The sequence below is a fragment of the Vigna unguiculata genome, chromosome 1, assembly GCF_037176805.1.
Source record: "Vigna unguiculata cultivar grain cowpea cultivar isolate G323 ecotype 2 chromosome 1, ASM3717680v1, whole genome shotgun sequence".
In the NCBI taxonomy this organism is placed as follows: Eukaryota; Viridiplantae; Streptophyta; class Magnoliopsida; order Fabales; family Fabaceae; genus Vigna; species Vigna unguiculata.
The window spans coordinates 5,023,895-5,043,501 of record NC_140792.1 but is presented as its reverse complement, the minus strand read 5'-3'; the positions used below and the strand labels follow the sequence as shown (position 1 = coordinate 5,043,501).

General features: G+C 29.5%; 2 protein-coding genes across 3 annotated transcripts; one reads left to right on the top strand and one right to left on the bottom strand.

Annotated features, from left to right (window-relative positions):
- Positions 1-9,999: 9,999 nt before the first annotated feature.
- LOC114164766 (protein BPS1, chloroplastic-like) lies at positions 10,000-11,235 on the top strand. Its single transcript, XM_028049530.2, has one exon. It carries the CDS (start codon positions 10,102-10,104, stop codon positions 11,053-11,055), a length of 954 nt encoding a protein of 317 aa, XP_027905331.1. The 5' UTR covers positions 10,000-10,101; the 3' UTR covers positions 11,056-11,235.
- Positions 11,236-11,536: 301 nt separating this feature from the next.
- AGL15 (AGAMOUS-like 15) lies at positions 11,537-19,197 on the bottom strand. 2 transcript variants are annotated; one of them, XM_028046615.2, is made up of 8 exons: positions 18,805-19,197; positions 16,269-16,347; positions 14,458-14,522; positions 14,239-14,338; positions 14,065-14,106; positions 12,807-12,848; positions 12,542-12,708; positions 11,537-11,862 (listed from the first exon to the last, which is right to left on the bottom strand). In XM_028046615.2, exons 1-8 carry the CDS (start codon positions 18,984-18,986, stop codon positions 11,808-11,810), a joined length of 732 nt encoding a protein of 243 aa, XP_027902416.1. In that variant the 5' UTR covers positions 18,987-19,197; the 3' UTR covers positions 11,537-11,807. The 2 variants fall into 2 exon arrangements, with proteins under 2 accessions (XP_027902416.1, XP_085528413.1); XM_085672287.1 differs by having other exon boundaries at positions 12,807-12,842.
- Positions 19,198-19,607: the final 410 nt, after the last annotated feature.

Below are 19,607 nucleotides of genomic sequence, written 5' to 3'. Positions count from 1 at the left end.
GTCACGTGGTAGTGACGGAGTGATGTGACAGTGATAATGCCAGGTATCAGTATTATGCCAAGTGTCATTTCCTCAGTCTCAATTTGGTCATTGTATTCTAATTTTTGTCTCAATTTAGTCTCTATTTTTGTAAAAATAATACAATTTCGTCCCTCTCCAAATTAAAACAAAAATTAATTTTTATATAAATGTTATACAAATATTTTTGTTAAATTTGATATTTTTATTCAAATTGATATTTTTATTATATATTTTTAACATAGCTAAGTTTATTTAAATTTGTGTTTCACATTCAACTTTATTTAAAATTGTTTTCAAATTTTAAATTTATATGTTTTTTATTGTTACATGAACTAGTTAATTTATGAATTTTTTTTCTATTAACATTATTTTCTATTAACAACTTTAAAACAATTTTAAATAAAGTTCAATGTAAAATAATAATTATATGAACTTAATTTTGTTAAAAATATTTACTTGAAATATCAATTTTAATAGAAAGATTTGTGTACATTTATATAAAAATTAATTTGATTTCAATTTGGAGAGAGACAAAAATTAAAATAAAGAAACCAAATTGAGAAATTGGAAATGACATAAGTGACACGTGCCATTGTCACTGTCACATTACTTTATCACTGCTACATGACACGATGATAGCTTGACACGTGACAATTTTTTTTAAATTAAAAAAAAAAAAAATAAGTCAAAAAAAAAAATAAGTCAAAAAATCCAGGAACTGACATGTGACACTCCCTCTAACGGTGTTACTTAACGGAAGGGACCAAATTGAGAAAAAAAAAATAGAAGGACCAAATTAAGATTTTGCTACGAAAATGGAGACCAAAGACATGATTAAACCTAAAAACAATGAAGTGTTTCCAATTGAGTAAGGATGAAGCTTTACCGTGGTTGAGAAAGGCTTTGACCCAATCTTTTTTCAAATTTTTTTCTTTTTACATATATATAAATATTTGTATATAAATAAAAGTAAATTTTTAATTATAATATATTTGGTTCTTTCAAATTTTGATCACTTATAGATAAAATTTTGACTCCTCCAAGATATTATCGAAGAATAGCCGATGCAATTGAGTATTATATATTGTATCTTATGAAGTTACCCTTCAACCATTCATTCTCGTACTCTTAATCCAAAATTCAAATCCCTAACACTTGTCCTTACTACTATGTTTATTGTCATCGTTGATCCTTTTTCTCTTCCTTCTTTTATTGGTTCTTCATACCTCCGATATATACGGAATCCATTTTCTTTCAAGTTAATAGCATTTCCAACATAAAATAAACATCTGCTCTATTTAATTAAGTTCTTACTACTATGTTAATTAGTTAATTTACACTATTAACAAGTGATCTTATTAAGACCCTATTCATATGATAATTGAATAATATTTTAAGATATTAGATACATGTTGGTATAGTCTATAATCGTAATTTTTTAATCTAGAAACCACATAGTAGAAATTTTTAAGTTTTATTATTAAATTGTTCAAACATAATATTCAAATATTCAAATATAATATTAAAACTATACTATTTAATAATAATTAAAATAAATAATACTTGAAACTTAAGTATTATTGGTGTTATATTCCTCGGTAAATCTCTCTTCTAAATACTTAAGAATAATTATTTTGAATTAATCTTATTGGTGACATATATGTGGGTATTTGTATGGTGAAGGTACACTTAATAGTCTCTGTCCATTATTAATTGCAATAATAAAGGCAAAGACTTTGGTAATACCGCAAAAAGCTGGCGCCTTAAATTTTACAATTTAATACACTCGGAACTTTTCCATAAACTAATTAAAGATTAAATTAATAATAAGGACATAAATTACGATAAAGTAATGATGTCTTCAGTGATAATTAAATAAAAATAAAATATAACATTTAAAAATTGAAAATAAGTTTGTAATTCCAACGTTAAAATTTTAAAAAAAATATTAAATTAGTCTGTTAAAGAAGGAGGCTATTTCAATTTCTGAATAATTTGTTTTTTATAAATGAGTCTTTCAAAAAAAAAATTAAATAAAAATCATTTGATATTTTTTTTTGGAGATTCTTAATTGAAGTCTAACTTAACGGTCTCTCGGTGTGATTGACATTTGCATGTACCATTTTTTAAGCGGACGTAAGGTCTTAAGAATTCTTAATGATTTATGAAAAGCTTGTTCATGTTAATTGAAATGCGCAATCACGTTTTTTTTTTCTCATTGGTTTCTAATTGAGTTTTGGGTAACATGCAACTATCTTAATTTTTTTTATTTACTTTGAAATTAATTTAAGTGGATCTCCCGTTTAAGTAATATAGGATCAATTTTATTTCTTCATTCCAAGAAGCATTAGGTTTAGGACCAGAATTTAAATTTAATTTATTTTTATAAAATTGATTTGTAAAGTGACAGTTAACTCCACTAATATACTATAAATTATTTTTATAAAATTAAATTTTAGAATTATTTTCGATTATATATTCTAAATTAGTGTATTTCTAATAAATATAAAATCTCAAAATAAAATGCGACAAATATATGTTATTGTTGAGCACATAAAGAAAAATAACACAATATAATCAAAACTTTAAGTTTACACATGAAGAAATTAGTTACACAATAAAAATGTGATATACTATTTAATGATCCATTTAAATTAATTTAAGTCTGATTGTACTGTATTATGACAGTCTAATTATATATGGTTATGCCATTAAATTGATATGTGGATTTTCGTTAAATGCCTCACTAATAAAAAGGATTTTCATTTAAATCAATTTTTTTATAGACCCGTTTATATATGAAAAACAAAATTCATCCAAAAACTGATTTACTTTGAATGGAATAAAAAAAAATATTTTTTCTTTAAATTGAAAACAGTTGTAATTTTAATCTTACAAAATTTCAAAATTTACCCTTTTATTTTCTGGAATCAAATGACGTTAACAAAAGTCATCATGGAATGATTTCAACATTTAATACGTATGCCAACCTTAATGATACGTTAGTATTTCAGGTAGTCTTTTCTATTTTTTTTTTTTAATTTCAAAGAACTAAAAGGATGTTGTTTTTAATTTAGGAGACCGTAAATGAATTTAGTCTAAATTTTAGAAACGAAAAAAAAAATAGTAATTATTATTATTAAGTGTATTGCATATTTTTAAAATAAAACTCTAAGTTTATTTAATTAAACAACATTCTTTACCTTATAAGAAGCTACGTAAGTTTTCTCCTACTAAAATAACACTTTTTGTGAGGGTTGATATTACCTTTGACTTTAAGAAGCAACTCATCATAAACACAAACACGATTAACAGTTAGTCAAATATTTAAGTTTAATTAATACACATTAACATGATTAAATGGCACAGAGAAAAACACTATGACGAAAAAACAAAGCCCAATTTTAACAGGTGCCCAGGTTTTACTTGGAAGCTAAGAGTCTCACCAATAAGCGAAGAAACTCCTTCCACAACGCCAAACAAACGTGTAAGCTCACAAAATTTCTCACCTTCTTCGCTTGCCACGTGTCCACGTTTCACTGGTCTCCACACTCCCTGCTCCTTATAAATATCTTCCCCAAACACATCACACACCATTCTACACTTCACTTTCCAATTTTTTCAAATCACCAAAGCCTTTTCAATTTCTTCACCATGGCAACCTTCTCAGCTTTTCTCCTCTTCGTCACTCTCTTCTTCGCCGCCGTCAATGCTCAAGACTTTGGCCTGTCGCCGGCGCCAAGTCCCAGCGCTGGAGCGGCGGCATCTGTTCCGAGCTCCGTCGCGGTTGTCGGAGCTTTGGTTGTGCTTTCATTCATGATTATTTTGAAGCATTGAAATTCTGGAATTCGTTGGTTTGTATAGAAAATTTAGGGCGTGGTGATTATAGAGTTTGATCTACAGGGATATAGATCATACTGTGTTTAATAATATTATTATTACTATCATTATTATTTTGTCTTTAGAAACTAGGGGAATAAGAAGGATTTTATCCTTTTATGTAGACTTGTATTCTTTTTTATATAATAATGTATTGTGATTAATTTTTATGTATACTGGTATATATATATATATATATATATATATATATATATATATATATATATATATATATATATATATATATATATATATATCATTTAATAATCTTAAAATCATCAAACAATATCTCATAATCACAAAATATAGAATACTAAAATGTACCAATTATATTACCTTGATCTTTCACATAATTTGAAATACAAATTATACACGAGTATCTAAAATCTTAGAGTTTTGAAAAAGATTTATATAAACACAATAACTTTGTTAGTTAACTAAGCAATTGCACCATCAGCTTCTTGCATTTATCTAGTTACATGATTTTTATATGTTTACACCACTCAGGTAATCATTACAAAAGAAAAACAAGACACATAAGACACAAAAATAAAGAGTAAGTTAATGTTACAAAAAGAGTTAATCATTCAAGAATTCAATCACTTAAGTCATGCATAATTCAACCATCCTATTTCATACAAGGACCTAAAGTTATAACTCAATTATCCGGATACATGCATTGATGCTGAACCCTTGTAAGTTGTGCACTTATGGTGGCATTTGGTGCTCTATAGAATGGTAAACATGACCACACATAAGGTTAGTTCGTTAACGTCTTTAGCCAAGGTAAAGTCCCTAGATTATGACCTCTTGTTTCTCTCATCACATGTCCTATCCTTCCCTACTTGTAGTTAGTCCGTAATTAGAGTGTTAGCATAACTTCCAATTGAATCCCTATATCAATGCATACACTACAACAATTACAACTAATATACCTTGAATTAGCATCAACAAATCTCAATTTCATCTCACATACCAATCATTTCTTAGGAAATCATTCATAGAAATCACAAAGCCTATACAATTGATCATCTAACAACTATTTAGGTTTTGATCCACTCACTCAGCGAAACCATCTCCTCTCTAGGTGAAAAGTACACAAATGTCCACTCATCTAGTGACCAAATGGTTAGCCCAACGAGTGTATCACTAGGACTCTAGGAGGAAAATCCTTTCAATAATTTGCTCAACAAGAGTGTTCTCGACCAGCGACTACAAAGTCAGTAAACTCTCTGGCTTTGGATTCGTTAAGTGAGTAGGTACTCGACCAACAACTCCTAAGTCAATTAGCCCCTAACTTTAGGTTCGCTTAGTGAGTGAATTCTCGCTCACCGACTTCCAAGTCATTGAGCCTTTGACTTTGGATTCGTTAAGCGAGTTATCCCTCGACCTGCGAGTCTGCATAATTCTTAGTCCATTCTAAACAACTCAAGAACCTTTACAAATGTCAAACACATATCAAACTTGAATCAACTATAAACAATAGTGTCAAGAACTATCAAATACAAGACCAATCCAAATGTTATTCACATCCAACAATCTCAGGTTTAACACACTAATTTCACATAATCATGTATCATTCCTCAGATCAAACACACCTACCATTCATAATATCATATTTCTATAACTTAAAAACACTTAAATTAGCTTCTCTTACCTGTAAGATGACTAGAAACACTCAAGGAGTATAAAATCTCCCTTCCAGCGATTAGGACACACTACTCAACTTAACAACATTACAAACATGATCATGAAACATCATTAGAACCACTGATCAATAGAAACTTACGAGAAAAACATAGAAATCACATGCAAGTCAAGATTACTCACATGTACAAAAATTAACATCAGATCAAAGAAAAAGACAAAAAATTAACTTACTCAATTTGAGAGATTGATCGGAGAGGAGTGGATCGCCATAGGGATCACTCTAGCGATTTCTTATCTTCAAAAAGATGAACTCAATAATAAGAAATCTAGAGAGAAGGAAGAGGACTCAAAGAAAAGGTTTTGTAGAGAGATGATATATTTATAAAATAATGAAACTCATTTATAATATTTCTATTTATACTTTAACTTCTTAATATTAAAATAATCGAATATTCAATAATTTAAACACTCTATCAATTTTAAAGTATCATTTTCTATGTTCTCACAAAAGTCTTGAGAGTTATATTAAGTGATTTTGAATTTTAAATTTAATTTACACTAAATTATGTGTTTATACACTTTTATTAATAAATGTACGGTATCAATTATTATTATATATGAACCAGCCGAATCCACAATTCTTTGATATTTATATGAATTCAAACTTTTGATAAATTTATTTAGTATATTATTTGTATGATTATTTTTAATATTTCATATGAAATTCATAATTTGGATATAAAATTTATTTAAATATAATGTTTGTATTGTTATTTTTAATATTTAATGTATGTAATTTATAATTTGAATGCGTGATATAAAATATAAATTTATGTGAAACAGAAAAAATGAGTATGAGTATACTGTGGAATAGTTAAAACGTAAGATATGAATGCGAAAGGTAAAGGTGAAATTGGAATATGAGAAAGTATGTATTAAATGGTAAATCCAAAATGTCTATTATTTATTTTTATGGATTATGAAATTACATATGTAGTTGTTTTTTTTATAATTTTAATCTCTAAATTAGGTTTGTATCTATTTTTTATATTCTATAAATTTTAGCCTTCCTGATTCTCATTTTTTGTTTTTCAATTCTTTTTTTATTTTTTGTCATCTAGTTACGTAGTGAACTTGACACAAAATGATATTGATTTTATTTAATATTTATATATTTTAATGTAAGTCATTGGTATATGTTTTGAGTATGAGTTTTATTCAAATTTGAATTTAAATTAGAAGGGTACGTTTCAATTTTTGAAATTCTATTAATTTTCATTAAATTGAATTTCACTAATCATTACTATTATATGTAAATTAAAATAAAATCTTGATTATTATAAAATAATAATAAATTATATTATGTTTAATTTAAATTGGACTCTTCCATTTTCGACAACTGATCTATATGATCCGATATATTATTCTAATATTTATTTATGTAAAGTTATTTCAAAATAATACAATAAATTTCTCTTGTACACTCCGTAATATAAGCATACATTTTATATGGTACGACATGCAATTAATAAGATTTAAGGATTGAACAATTCAAAACTATAATACAAAAGAAAAAAAAATAAAAAATCTTACAAGTCACCTCCCATATATCAACACCACCCACCACCACACACCACACACCACAATCGTGTACCACTCACCACAAAGAAGCACCACCGTCATCTGAGAAAAATCAGTCCACAGCAAAACCAAAACACTAATCATTCCTCACACAATCATTTTATATTACTTTTGACCAGGGGTATTTCTAAGATTTTAAAAAATAAAAGTGCAGCAACAAATTTTGGGGGTGCAGAAAGAAGAGTCGTCCGCAAAACCTCACCTGGCCCAGATGCCTAGGCTATTTAAATGTTTATTACTTTTTATTGAATAATTTAATTTACGTTTAAATTGAGTATCTCACTTTAATATTTTATTATTAAAGATTAGTTGTTATTTGGTTGTGTAGAAGAAGTTGACGGTGGATACAATATTGTTTGAACTTTCAACTTTACAAAGTAGTAGTTATTGAGGTTAAAAAATAGGTTCAAATAAAAAACAAATTTCAGCCAAATTTTTAAAAAATAAATAAATAAATTCTTTTAAAAAAATTAATAAAAAGTATTCTTAGAATTTTAAATTTACACAAACCGTTATAATAATAAATAACAAATTTCATTCTCAAAATTACAAAAAATTAGGATCAAAATTACACTCGTTTTTTCTAAAATTTATTTAAATATAAATAAATTATTTTACTTCTTCTAAATCAAACTAAAATTAATTTCAATATTTTTAATTGACAATTTGATTTTTTTTTTCTAGTTTAGAATAAATCAAGTAAAATATCAACAACACTTCAAAACTTACATTTCAACCACTCTTTTAACTTCTTATTTCGTTAGGTGAACCAAGTTTTGTAATTTTTATGATTTAAATTAATTTTATTTATATTGATATAAAATTTTTAACACACTTACTTTATGTCAAAAAATATAATATCGGACGTAAAACTAAATATTAAAATATGGTTTTATAATAATAATTTGATTTTAGATGAAATAAAGATTCAATGAATCATAAATTTTACTGTGATAGATTATAATTCATGATTCGATGTTAATAATTAAACTTTAAATTTAATTTATTTTTACAACATTAACTTTTGTAAAATTAAATTATGTTTAAAATCTATCTCTTAACACATTAAAAGTATATCTTTGTGACTGAATTTTGAAATTATCTTACTTGTAAAATATTCTAGGTATGATTTAGTCCCAATAAATTTCTTTAGAAAAAGGTCTATTATTTGGAAAAAAGAAATTCTGTTGTAACTCAAAATAGTGTGTGAAGTTTGGTAGAAAGTCAAAATCCATCCTTGCTCAAAAAGAAACTACTCCATTGTTGTTTCTTGTTAGCCACTTGGAACCTTCTTCTTCCTACACTTAACCCTAATCAAATATCTGAAAAGACAGAATTATCCTTAATCACCTTTTAAACTTTCCAATAGATTATTTTAGAACATTTAACATTAGGATAAGGTACTAAAACAAAGGTAAACACTTCCCAAATAAACTTTAAATTATTTCAGAAAATTAATTCGGTAATTACGGAATGTTCTATTCATACGTATCTTTTTCAGAATATTTTAGCCGAAAGAATATTCTGTTTGGGAATAAACTTATAGAATGAAAAATTGTAGTGAAAGGTCAATGAATGTGAAGAACACTTTGAAAAAACACAATTTGTAGAAGCCAACCCAATTGTGTGTGCAAGTTGAAGTGCAACACCGTGTTTAAAGCTTTTAAGGTTTAGACTTCAACGCAAACATGCACGATAAAACCATTTGACCGCCGCCAAATTCATGTACCCCATGTTTCTATATTGTGTTTTAAATCATTGTTATTTTTTCTTGTAGAAACTTCTATTACACAAAGCTTAAGTCAGTAGTACTTAATAAGCTAACTAATAAATTAATTAAAAAATGTAAAATAATATAAGATGAAATGAGTATTTTAATTTTATTGTATAAATGAAATTTGTTATTCTAAATAAAAATATATTATTTTGTATTTTATCTTTAAATTTGTTGAGATAACATAACTTTTTTAAATATTAAACTTTTATTATATTTTTAATGCTTCTATTTATTTTATCAATTATTTAAATAAGTTGATCTAATAAATATAAATTAAATAAACTTGAATAATAAAAACATAAGAAAATTAAATAAATTATAAATAAATTAAAATAAGTTTTAGTTTAGCAGAAATTTTAAAATAAGTTACTTTGAATAAAATTAGTCAAACCTATTCCATGTTAACAAATTTATATGTTTATTCAACTTTTGTTTTAAGTATTAAGTAATATTTTAAATTAAATATTCAGTATGATAATGTTCTTTATTTAAGTGTCCTAATTATATACTTACTTTAATTTTAATTTCTGAAATACTTTATATTTTTTTTCTTTCATAATCTACTTTTATAATCTATAAGATGAAATATTATAACTGTTTTTTGTTGACAAAATATTCTTAACATTTACATGTGTATATTGATTAGCCAGTTTTTTAGTTTTCATTATCTAAAAATCTTACCGAACAAAAATTATAATCTTTTTCAAAAACTGAAATTTCTTATAACTATTCTTTTATAAGTATTCCATTATAATTTTTCTTTTTGTTTTACTGATGTGCTTTTATTAAAAAATTAAAAAATTAATAAAAGATTATATTCCTATGATTATTTTTATGTATATAATTTTTAATTGTTTCAATCATATTTTTTAATTGATTTTGTTAAACTAATTAATTTTGAAACTATATTTTTCTATTTTTATAGTAATAGATGAAAGCGTGTTTTTATACTAAGAATACCGAATGCGTGTGTGAGTGAGCGACCGTGCCCCCATCATGTAAATTACTATTTAAGCTTACTCACGCAACCAAATTTTCAAACACTTCTTTGAATTTTAGTTGTCAAAACAAAAACCCTTTTTAAAGGCTTTTTGAACCATTTCTCTGTTCTAACTTCCAAAAACCAAAAACCAATGGTACTTTTGATAGAGAAACTAGCAAAACATTGCTTCTTCAAGCTGGAGAATCACCACCACCCCATCACACACCCTCAGCCAGAGGAGTTTTCATCATCTTCGTCACTTCTGGCTTTCAAATCTCATGTGTCTAAATCAATCGACCAATTAGCATTGGATTTGAAAGCCAGATCAGAAACCTTGTCCTTGACATGGTTTGAAAGGTGTTTAAGCCTCTTGCCTTTGATCAACAAGGCTTTCGCAACGCTTGTTGCAGATATGAACTACCCAATGAGTGAATGGGAGGTTGGTTCCACTGAAGGGTATCTCAGCTACACCTTGAGTTTGCTAGAGCTTTTCAATTCTATTTCTTCTTGTCTTTCTCATCTTGGCCAAGCTAGGATTTCTCTGGCTCATGGTTTGACCCTGGTGGAAAACTCACCTTCTTTGGCCAGAAAGCATCTGAAAGGAATTCAATTTCAACAGGGGGGTTTCAACACCAACTTTGGTAAAGATCTTGATGAAACAAGGGTTTTCTCTGAGAAAGAGAGGAGTGTTCATGAGGCTGTGAAGGAGATGAAGAGTGTTGGATTCTGGGTATGTGGGGTTTTGTTGACTTGTTTATACGGTGATGGTAAGTCATACATGGAGCTGAGAAAAGTTGCTGGTGGGTTTGATAGTTCTCTGGTTGCAACACTTGATTTCCAAATTGGTGAACAGTTCGTGGAGAAAGTTCCCATCTTCAGTGAGATTAAAGAGGTCAATGATGCTGTTGCTGACCTTGTTGCTGCTGATGAAGTAAGAAGACACTACGCAGCCAAGGAATTGCAGACGAAGCTTCAAGTGTTGGAGAAGTTATCTGATAGTATAAGCAAGGAGGTGGATAATTTGTTTTCCAATGTAATGACTCAGAGATCTAAATTAATTGACGGCTTTCGACTACAGCAACAGCCACAGAAATCAAGTTTCTGATCATGTAGCATATGTTATGTATATAGCAGTAATTATCATGTATTATGTATATTAGCAGTAGTTCTTGATTACTTCTGTAATTGTATACGGTGGTTATTTGCACACTGAAGCACAATTTGTAATACATTTGAAATAAGAATGATGAAAGACGTGGTTCTAAAGATACAATTTATAATACTATGAATTTCTTGTTCTCAGATGATTAAGAATTATGTAACTTCTTACACCTTTGCGTTCACCATAAAGAGAGCAAAAAATGTCTAGGAAATTAAGAAAATGAAAGGAGTTAATGTGAAAACTTATCTCCCACAAAGTAATGACTTTTATTCTCAACAAATCTCTGCTGTAAAAACGATTGCCTTCTTAAAATAAGCAATGAAATGAAACAAGTGTGGAAGAGTAATATAAACTTAACAGTGAAGACAGTTAAAACAAGTAATGGAGCTTGGTGAATGATGAAATAGGTAACTTGATTAAGATAGAAAGAAAACATAAAGAAGGATTAATGTGAAACAGTAAAACAAAACAGTGTTTTCATTTGACCTTTCACAGTCACAGTTAATTAGGCCACAATTTGGTAAGAATGGTCGATCTGCATATTCTAAAAGAGCCAAATTCCAATTTATAACTTGAGGGTCACTTTTAGTCATAACCTTTCTCCCTAATCTATATTGTACATAACTACAACTGCAATAAATTAGTCTGAAATTCTATTTTCCCTGTTGAAATAAGAAAATCAGAAATCTGCAAAGTCATTTGAAAAGGTTTCTTTCTTGGGGCCCTTCCTCTTGAACACCGGCAGGCAACCTACAGAATGAGACCAGTAAAGTCAGAAAATGAACATAAAATAGGAGGAAAATCCCTCAAAACTTTACTAGTGTTTTAATGCATTCAAATCTCTTAAAAGTGTGTATAGCTAACTCATTGGCTAGGTCTATAGGTAAAAACCTGAGAGAAAGAGGTTAAGAAAAGGATGCAAAAAATTAATACAAGAAAACTTGTTAAATTCAAATATGTCCCACAATATCATCCTATGCGGTATTAATGCAAGACACTTGTTTTGTAAATATATCTGATAGTGAAAACCAGTACGACAGTACTGAACAACATGTGTGGTTTCAGCTGCTTGAGACCGGTGGAGCTACATGTACACCCTAAAGTACAGGTGCACTCCTGATTTTGATAAAATTATTACTAAGCATATGAAAAATATTATTTTGTTCTCCCTAATCTTATATATTTGAACCCACTAACCGTTGTTCTATGATAGACTTGTATGTAATTGGAAGTGTACAAATACACCACTTGACTTGTTCAACTTACTTAGGGTCTTAGATCCACCACTAAGACTCTCTGTAACCCAAATCATGGTAAAAGTATTTTATGCATGCAAATCAAGAAAAGTATTGTTTTCACACAGAAAACATGGGCTGTGAAGATCTACTCAATTTATCTTAAAGGTGTGCTAATTGAAAAAACATAGTACCCCAGATGAAATAATGTGTCTGAACTTCCTTTCTCATTGCCACAGTTATTGGCCAAGCTGAGACATCTGGCACCGGTATTTACAAAAGTGTTCTTTCTTTCAGGACGTTGATATTGAAATGGGACCATTGCTTCTGATTGTGGAAACAGACAACGAAGCTCCTCAACCTATATCATGATATAGGAAGAAAGATAAAGCTATTAGTGACATAAGATGCTGGAAGAACAACATTGTACAGAACATAGAGAAAGTGAATAATATTTGCCTGTCTGCGCAATGTTTCATTCTCCAACATAACCCGCTGTTCCTGGAAAGAATTGACCAAACAAATTACTATTACAAAAAAAAGGAACGTTTTTCTCTTACCCTCACTATGACTAAGTAAATAGTATGTTCCCAAGTTCACTATATCCTCAAATTGATACACATTTCAATTTTATCCACAAATTTCTAAGCACTGAAATCAAATTCTTCAGCCTTTTAATATGAAGACCATGCTTGTCAACTGTACGTGCACACCAATGTGAAATGTCTAACAGGCTGATCTGGTGCAGTTCATAAATATCAAATATGAAATTCTGTTACTTTGTGTTATTGATGGAGGTCTATCCATGAAGATCAACAATATGGAAGGAGGCTCAGAATAGGATTTTTGTATCTTTCTTACATTATTGCAATTAGGCCTTGTTTGTAGTTCAGCTTGTTAATTTTGTTTAGGCAATTACTTCATCCTATCATTTTCTTCCTATACCCTATCACTTCCGGAATTTCTTTAATGGAACACAATAAACAATTTCGGAATTTTTTTTCTGGAAATCAATCACCCCTTCCTTTTACAGAAAACATTTTAGAGAAGCTTTTGATGAGAAATTTGATGTAGTGCAGTAAGCTTTAGCCTTTTGTTTATTGGTGTTCGGGCAAGGGAACTTTTGCAATCAGATTATCAAAATTAGCTCTGTGCTAGGGGAGAGGGGTCTTTCTTGGTTCTTGTTTTGAACCTTTAAGATTCTTACAAAAGAAACTTTTCTTTGTAACAAATCCTCTTTAGCTTATCAGTCCTTAGGGATTATGACATTGTTCTTTCCATTCCTTATTCCCTATCTGCTTTTTTTTTTGTTTCTAATTTTTCCTTAAATTTTGAGATGCTGAATTTGTGTTCCAAGTAGGGGTTTCCAATCAATTATTGATCTTTCTATTTCAGAAAACATATCTTCCATATTGAGAGAAACTACATGTTATCTTACAGAAATACCAAAAAAAAGTACATTACTACCAGGTTTCGTTTGAAGTTAACAACTATCCAGCCAAAAGGATTGTTTTCTTGTTTAAAAATTATTAGATTTTCACTACCATGTAGATTGATAGAGTGCATGATTTGATTTAAATGCTTTAAGGGTGCATATCACTACATCAGACCTATTAATAAACCATTTGCACATATATTATTTTAAACTCCCTTGTCAAATCACCTAGGTCAGTGAGGTTTATTATAACTTTATAAGCCTAACATCTGATTTTGATACCTGAACTCTAGATTGCTCCAGCTGCTCCATAAGTAATTCCTCCTGAAAGATCAAATGTTAAGGGTTAAACATTATTCTGAGTTGAAAACATTAATTATAATTTACTGATGACATTCAATGAAAGGAAAAAACAAAACAAGATAGAGAAATGGAAAAGGGATAAAAAAATGTGACCTTTCTTGCCTTTACAGACAATAACCCTTCACTGAGTTGCTGCTCTATATTTTGCAATTCTTTTATTCCCAATCCTGTCAGATCCTTACCCAATAACTGTCTATAGTCACAGGTAAGTAAGTACTCATAAGTTGTACTGCTATCAACAAAAAAAGAGAGGAGAATGCAAAATAACAATAATATAAAGGAAATTTTCTAAGAGATTGATAGAATACATACAATTGTTTTATTTCTAACTTTGAAATTTCTTCTCTTAGAATGTCCACCATCTTAGAATCTTCCTTCTAAAGAAAAAAAAAATATTAGTATAGTAATCATTAAATCATGATAAAGAAGCACCAAATGAAAGAAATTTCAAAAACAATGCAGTCAAGCAAAATAAATATTGCAGCAAAGACAACCAAACTACCTGATAGATTATCTATAATCACAACCGAATGTCTAGACATAAAAGAGTTGCACTTGTTTTATGTAATTATAGTGAAAATTGGAGAGAACACCACATCAAGTACATCTCATGCAAAAGAATGAGAAGACCAAGCGATAGGATTCAAGCCATTGATGGATAAAATGGAGGAGTGTATTGAGGGCTAATAGAAAGGTAACATTCAAGCTTAAGGGAAAATGGGGTGGATAAAATGTTTGATCATACAGTACCCGACTCCATGGTTCTTACATTACATCTAATCACTAATTGTAGAGTTCCACTTGGGGTAGTTTCTACGAAATTGCATGCCAGATCAGTACTTTACATTTACATTTTGTCATTAGCTTGTTTACAGCATACAGAAAATCTTCGAAAAAGTTGTCAGAAATGTCTACTGAGGAATATAATGCAGCATAAATGATTATTTCTGGAGAGTAATTGTCATTGATCAATACTGACATTACAAAACAACACAAGAATGTCAATAGATTATCTAAAAATGTCAAAGAATAAGGTCATTCAATTTCTCGAACTAGAACTGTCTATTCCTTTTAGTACTTTGCATCTCTCAAATCTTTTAGTCAAAAGACGAAGTACAAACCATGCCACAATTTGGTCTTGGATTCAAGTTTATCCAGACAGAAATCAAATGAAATCTTTGTGAGACTGGTCACATGTTTGAAGCATGCTAATAAAGCTCCAAATCAAGATTGTATATTAATATTTTATATTTAAATTTAGATTATACTAATTGAATACAAGGGGTCTATTATTTGAATCTAAAAAAAGAAAATCATTTAAAGCTATGCCTTAATATTTAAGTAGTGCAGAAACAAACATAAGAACTGACTTTCTTAAGAACTAGAGTGATTTACATTCTGTCTAAATCTTAAATAAGGAAATGATGTGCTGTTTAAATCAACAAAAAAATTGTAACAGGAACCCTAAATGAGTTAGCAGGTGATAAAATTTACTGCAGATATGTAGAAATACTCAGAATAGTGCTCTGATTACAAGGGTAAATTAGAAGAAGGGATAAAATCTGATAATGAAAGAAAACAAATCAGATACGAAAAACTTTTCTTTTCTTTCCCTTTGGCAAAAGCCTGCCTTTACTCCCTGCTGCCCTCACATTTATCCCTACACTCCATAATCACATTCTCCTTCTCACCCATTCTCCACTTCTTCCTTTCTTTTCTTAGTGTTGACCTATATATAGTTACTTGGGATTTATCAGCAGGAAAACAAGAGTAGAGAAGTTTATTTTATGCAAAATAAATTATTATTTTCCAGTTTGCAATTGAATGTTCTTGCGTACTATAACCAATATATTGCTGATTTATGATAATAAAAAGCCAAAAAAGAAAAAGAAAGAAGAGAGAATGCACTATTCAACAACAACAGCAATGAAATTTGTTTACCACTTTGTAGCATTAATTAAACAACCTAATTGTGTTACATCAAAAACCTGTTCTTTAAAGTCATTTCAGGTTCAAGTCCTTTTAATGATTTAGATTAAGAGTTTTGTTTGGACAACAAGAATAGTCTGTAAGATGGTGAAACGTTCATAAGGTCAGTAGGATACAGAAGTACAAGAGAGTACCTGTGCTTTAATTTCTGCTACAGCAGCAGCATCCGTAGAACCAAGACATTTGTTGTATCTTGAAATTGTTCGCATCATTCTGCAAGAAAGATTTAGGATTTGTAAGTATCAAAATAAATATTCCCTCCCATGTGATAATTTCTTAGAGTAGTTATGTGTATTTTCCCTCTGCAGCTAAGCATTTGTATGACAGATATTCTGCTAGGTCTATGTAGTCTATTTAGTTTACTATAATTCTTGTACTGTGTTTTTGGATTATGGAAGGGATCCTTATGAAATCTATCACTTTTTGGTTTTCCAAACTTAACTTTTTCATAGACTTTTACATAAAGAAAAGTTACATAAAAAAATTTATAGAAATTACATGAAAGAATTTCTATTGATTTATTTCAATTTTTTCTTCTTCCTGACTATGTAGTTCGTTCAAATATGTGCAGTAACTTTGACATCAAAATATATGTGATCATTTCAACTAATTTCAACCAATAACACTAATAAACAAGTGTTTAAAGCTTACTATTGAGTTTAATAGAATTTGATTCAAATATCCAGCTGAGAAGTTGAAGTATAAAACATAATATGTAAGGAGTCTGTGAGAGCTTTCAATGAGCTTACTGTTTAGTTTAATAGAATGTGAGGGAAAAAAAAAATGTTCTTCAAACATCCAGCTGAGAAGAAGATAAAGAAATTTATTGATGAAACAAAACAATAATATAGCTACACAAACTCATCGTAATAGTGAATGCAGATTGAGCAAGGTTTGTAAGTTGCTTAGAGTGATGACGAAGATGCCAAAATCCACCAAAATCAGACTAAAATCCAATAAGAACACCAGAGATAAATGTATGGGAGCAGCAAAAGTTACAAGTAGTGATTTGCTATTTCTGTATCCTTACCCCTTTATTAAGGGTCTATGAATCCAGTGAAAAGCTCTCACAGACACCTTCCATCAAAAGTTTATGTCTCATACTTCAAAACTTTTGCAAAGAAAAATATTTAAGGCACAACCAAAACAAAAAGACAACATAATTTAAAACAGGACATAACTGCCTCTTCTCTTTTCTAAATAGGATCTTAGGTCAATGTACCTTTTATGGCATGCCATGTTTAATTCTTACTTCCTATATATTTAAAATTCTCACTTATGATTTGATTCATTCAGCTTCAGCTCCAACATCTCACAAACATGACAGTTTTAACAGTGCAATTTCACCATGGGAAAACATTAATGACAGTTGTATTATACAGACAATAATATAAGACAGATAACTGATACACCGAAACAAATCATTTACTTTACTTTATAAATCTTTTATGCTCTGTCTTTCGTATCAACTTCTCAACAACATAAATATTCAAAATAAAATTATTCCTTCTATCTCTATTTCATAATATTTTTCAATAAGGAATCAATCCTTTCATAGAAAGATGTCTAGCATGACAGAAAAGTAATTCTAGAATTGAATTTTGGAAGCTAGTATAAACAGTAAATTTTAGCATTTTTTATTGAATTAGCTTCCACAAACATGCTAAAATTGAGCACACAGATAGCAATTTTGAAAACTTTAGCTTGTTACTTTTATAAAACAAAATCATAAAATGAAAGCAAGAACAGTCAGATAGATAATGGGGCTGCCCCGAACTGTTCCCTGACCCTAAATTATTTTATTTCACAAGAGCAGTGCTGAGCAGTGGATAGAAGTTCAAACACCAATGAAGTTCAAACAACAGACATTTTTAGCAGCAATTGAATCACACAAACCAAGAAATTTTCAACATTCTACGAAAAATTCACTTCAAAACCATCTTCAAAACCATCATAGTTTACCTTCACAAGATATCAAATAAATCATACACTCACAAAAAATGGTTCAAACACAGAAGTCTAAAGGCTCTAAATTTTAGTCCTCAAAACTGCTAGATTTATGTAAGATTTAGCAATCACATCAAATTCAAAGCCAACAGAATCAAAATCATTTTCACACATTACACAACCACACTTAAAATTTACCAATCACACCAAATTAAAACCCAACAGAATCAAAATCTCTTCGTACATCACACAACCACAGCTAAAATTTAGCAAACACACTAAACTTAAAACCAATGGAATCAAAATCATACATTATACACCATATTGAAAATTTACTTATCACACCGAGTTCAAAACCACTGAAATAAAAATCATCTGCAAACACACCAACTTTAAAACCAATGGAATCAGAGTAATCTTCATACGTTACACACCATCAAGGAAAAAAAGCAGATTAATTTTCTTTTCAATGAAAAAACTGAAATCGATTTACGAACAACACCACTAGTGTTAACAGAGGTCACTGTCCCTGCAACAACAACATCATCATGATCACATCCGCAGCAATTTTTGAAAGCCACGATTTTTACGACCAGGAGTAGTTCCTCGATACAAAAGATTAATTCTTTAGAGTAGATGCAAGGAGATAGAAGAGAAAAAGTAAGAGGGTATAGTGAAAAGTAAGAGGACATGCAAGGGGGTGTTGAAGAGAAGAAGACGCACCCTGAACTGGAAAACTCGAAGAGCTTGCCAGTGTTCGAAAACACTATGACGGCAACCTCGGAGTCACAGAGAATGGAGAGTTCTTGAGCCTTCTTGAACAAGCCTGTTCGGCGCTTGGAGAAGGTGACTTGCCTGCTGCTGGCATTGTCGATTCTTTTGATCTCGATCTTCCCACGACCCATCGAACATGCCCAACTCGAACTCTCGAGCAGAGATTATAAGAGACGGAGTTTGAGGTCGAAAAGAAAGACCCTGTTGGGTTGGTCGAAGAGAGGAGAAGAGAAGAAGAAAAGGTGGCTTCGTGAAGACACTGAAAAGCGTTTTACCTCAAACGACTCAGCAGAGAGGTTGGCCTCGCTGGAAACGGCAACTTTGCATGGCTCCGTGTTGTTCTCTGTGCATTTAGAGACTGTTTCTGTTTCCTTTTTGCCCTGTTTTGGATTTTCCTCTGCACCTGTTGTGGGTCCCATTTTTTTTTTTTTTTTCACTTACTCTTGATTAATCATCTCATTAAATATAATTAATTAATGACTTTGTTTGTTGGTTTTATTACTTATATAATTTGCTTATTTTGAACTAGACAGTTTTTGTTTAATTTATTTTAACAAAAAAAATCTTGTCTGATATATAAACCAATTCTTTTTTATATATTTTAGCTATCTAAAATTTTAAAAATGTTATTTTAATTTTTAAAGAATGAAGAAAATTTTATTTTTCATAAAATATTTTTCTTTAATTTAAATTTTCCACAATATGAAACTAAAATTATAAATAAATAAAATTTATTTTAAGAGTTAAAAAAA

What these genes read in the sequence shown, in the direction of transcription:
- LOC114164766 (XM_028049530.2), top strand. Translation starts at nt 10,102, where the DNA reads ATGGTACTTTTGATAGAGAAACTAGCAAAACATTGCTTCTTCAAGCTG.
- AGL15 (XM_028046615.2), bottom strand. Translation starts at nt 18,986, where the DNA reads ATGGGTCGTGGGAAGATCGAGATCAAAAGAATCGACAATGCCAGCAGC. An exon ending in AAGTTAGAAATAAAACAATT is followed by an intron (nt 14,339 to 14,457) that starts GTATGTATTCTA and finishes CTGTGACTATAG; the next exon opens with ACAGTTATTGGGTAAGGATC. An exon ending in GACACATTATTTCATCTGGG is followed by an intron (nt 11,863 to 12,541) that starts GTACTATGTTTT and finishes CTCATTCTGTAG; the next exon opens with GTTGCCTGCCGGTGTTCAAG.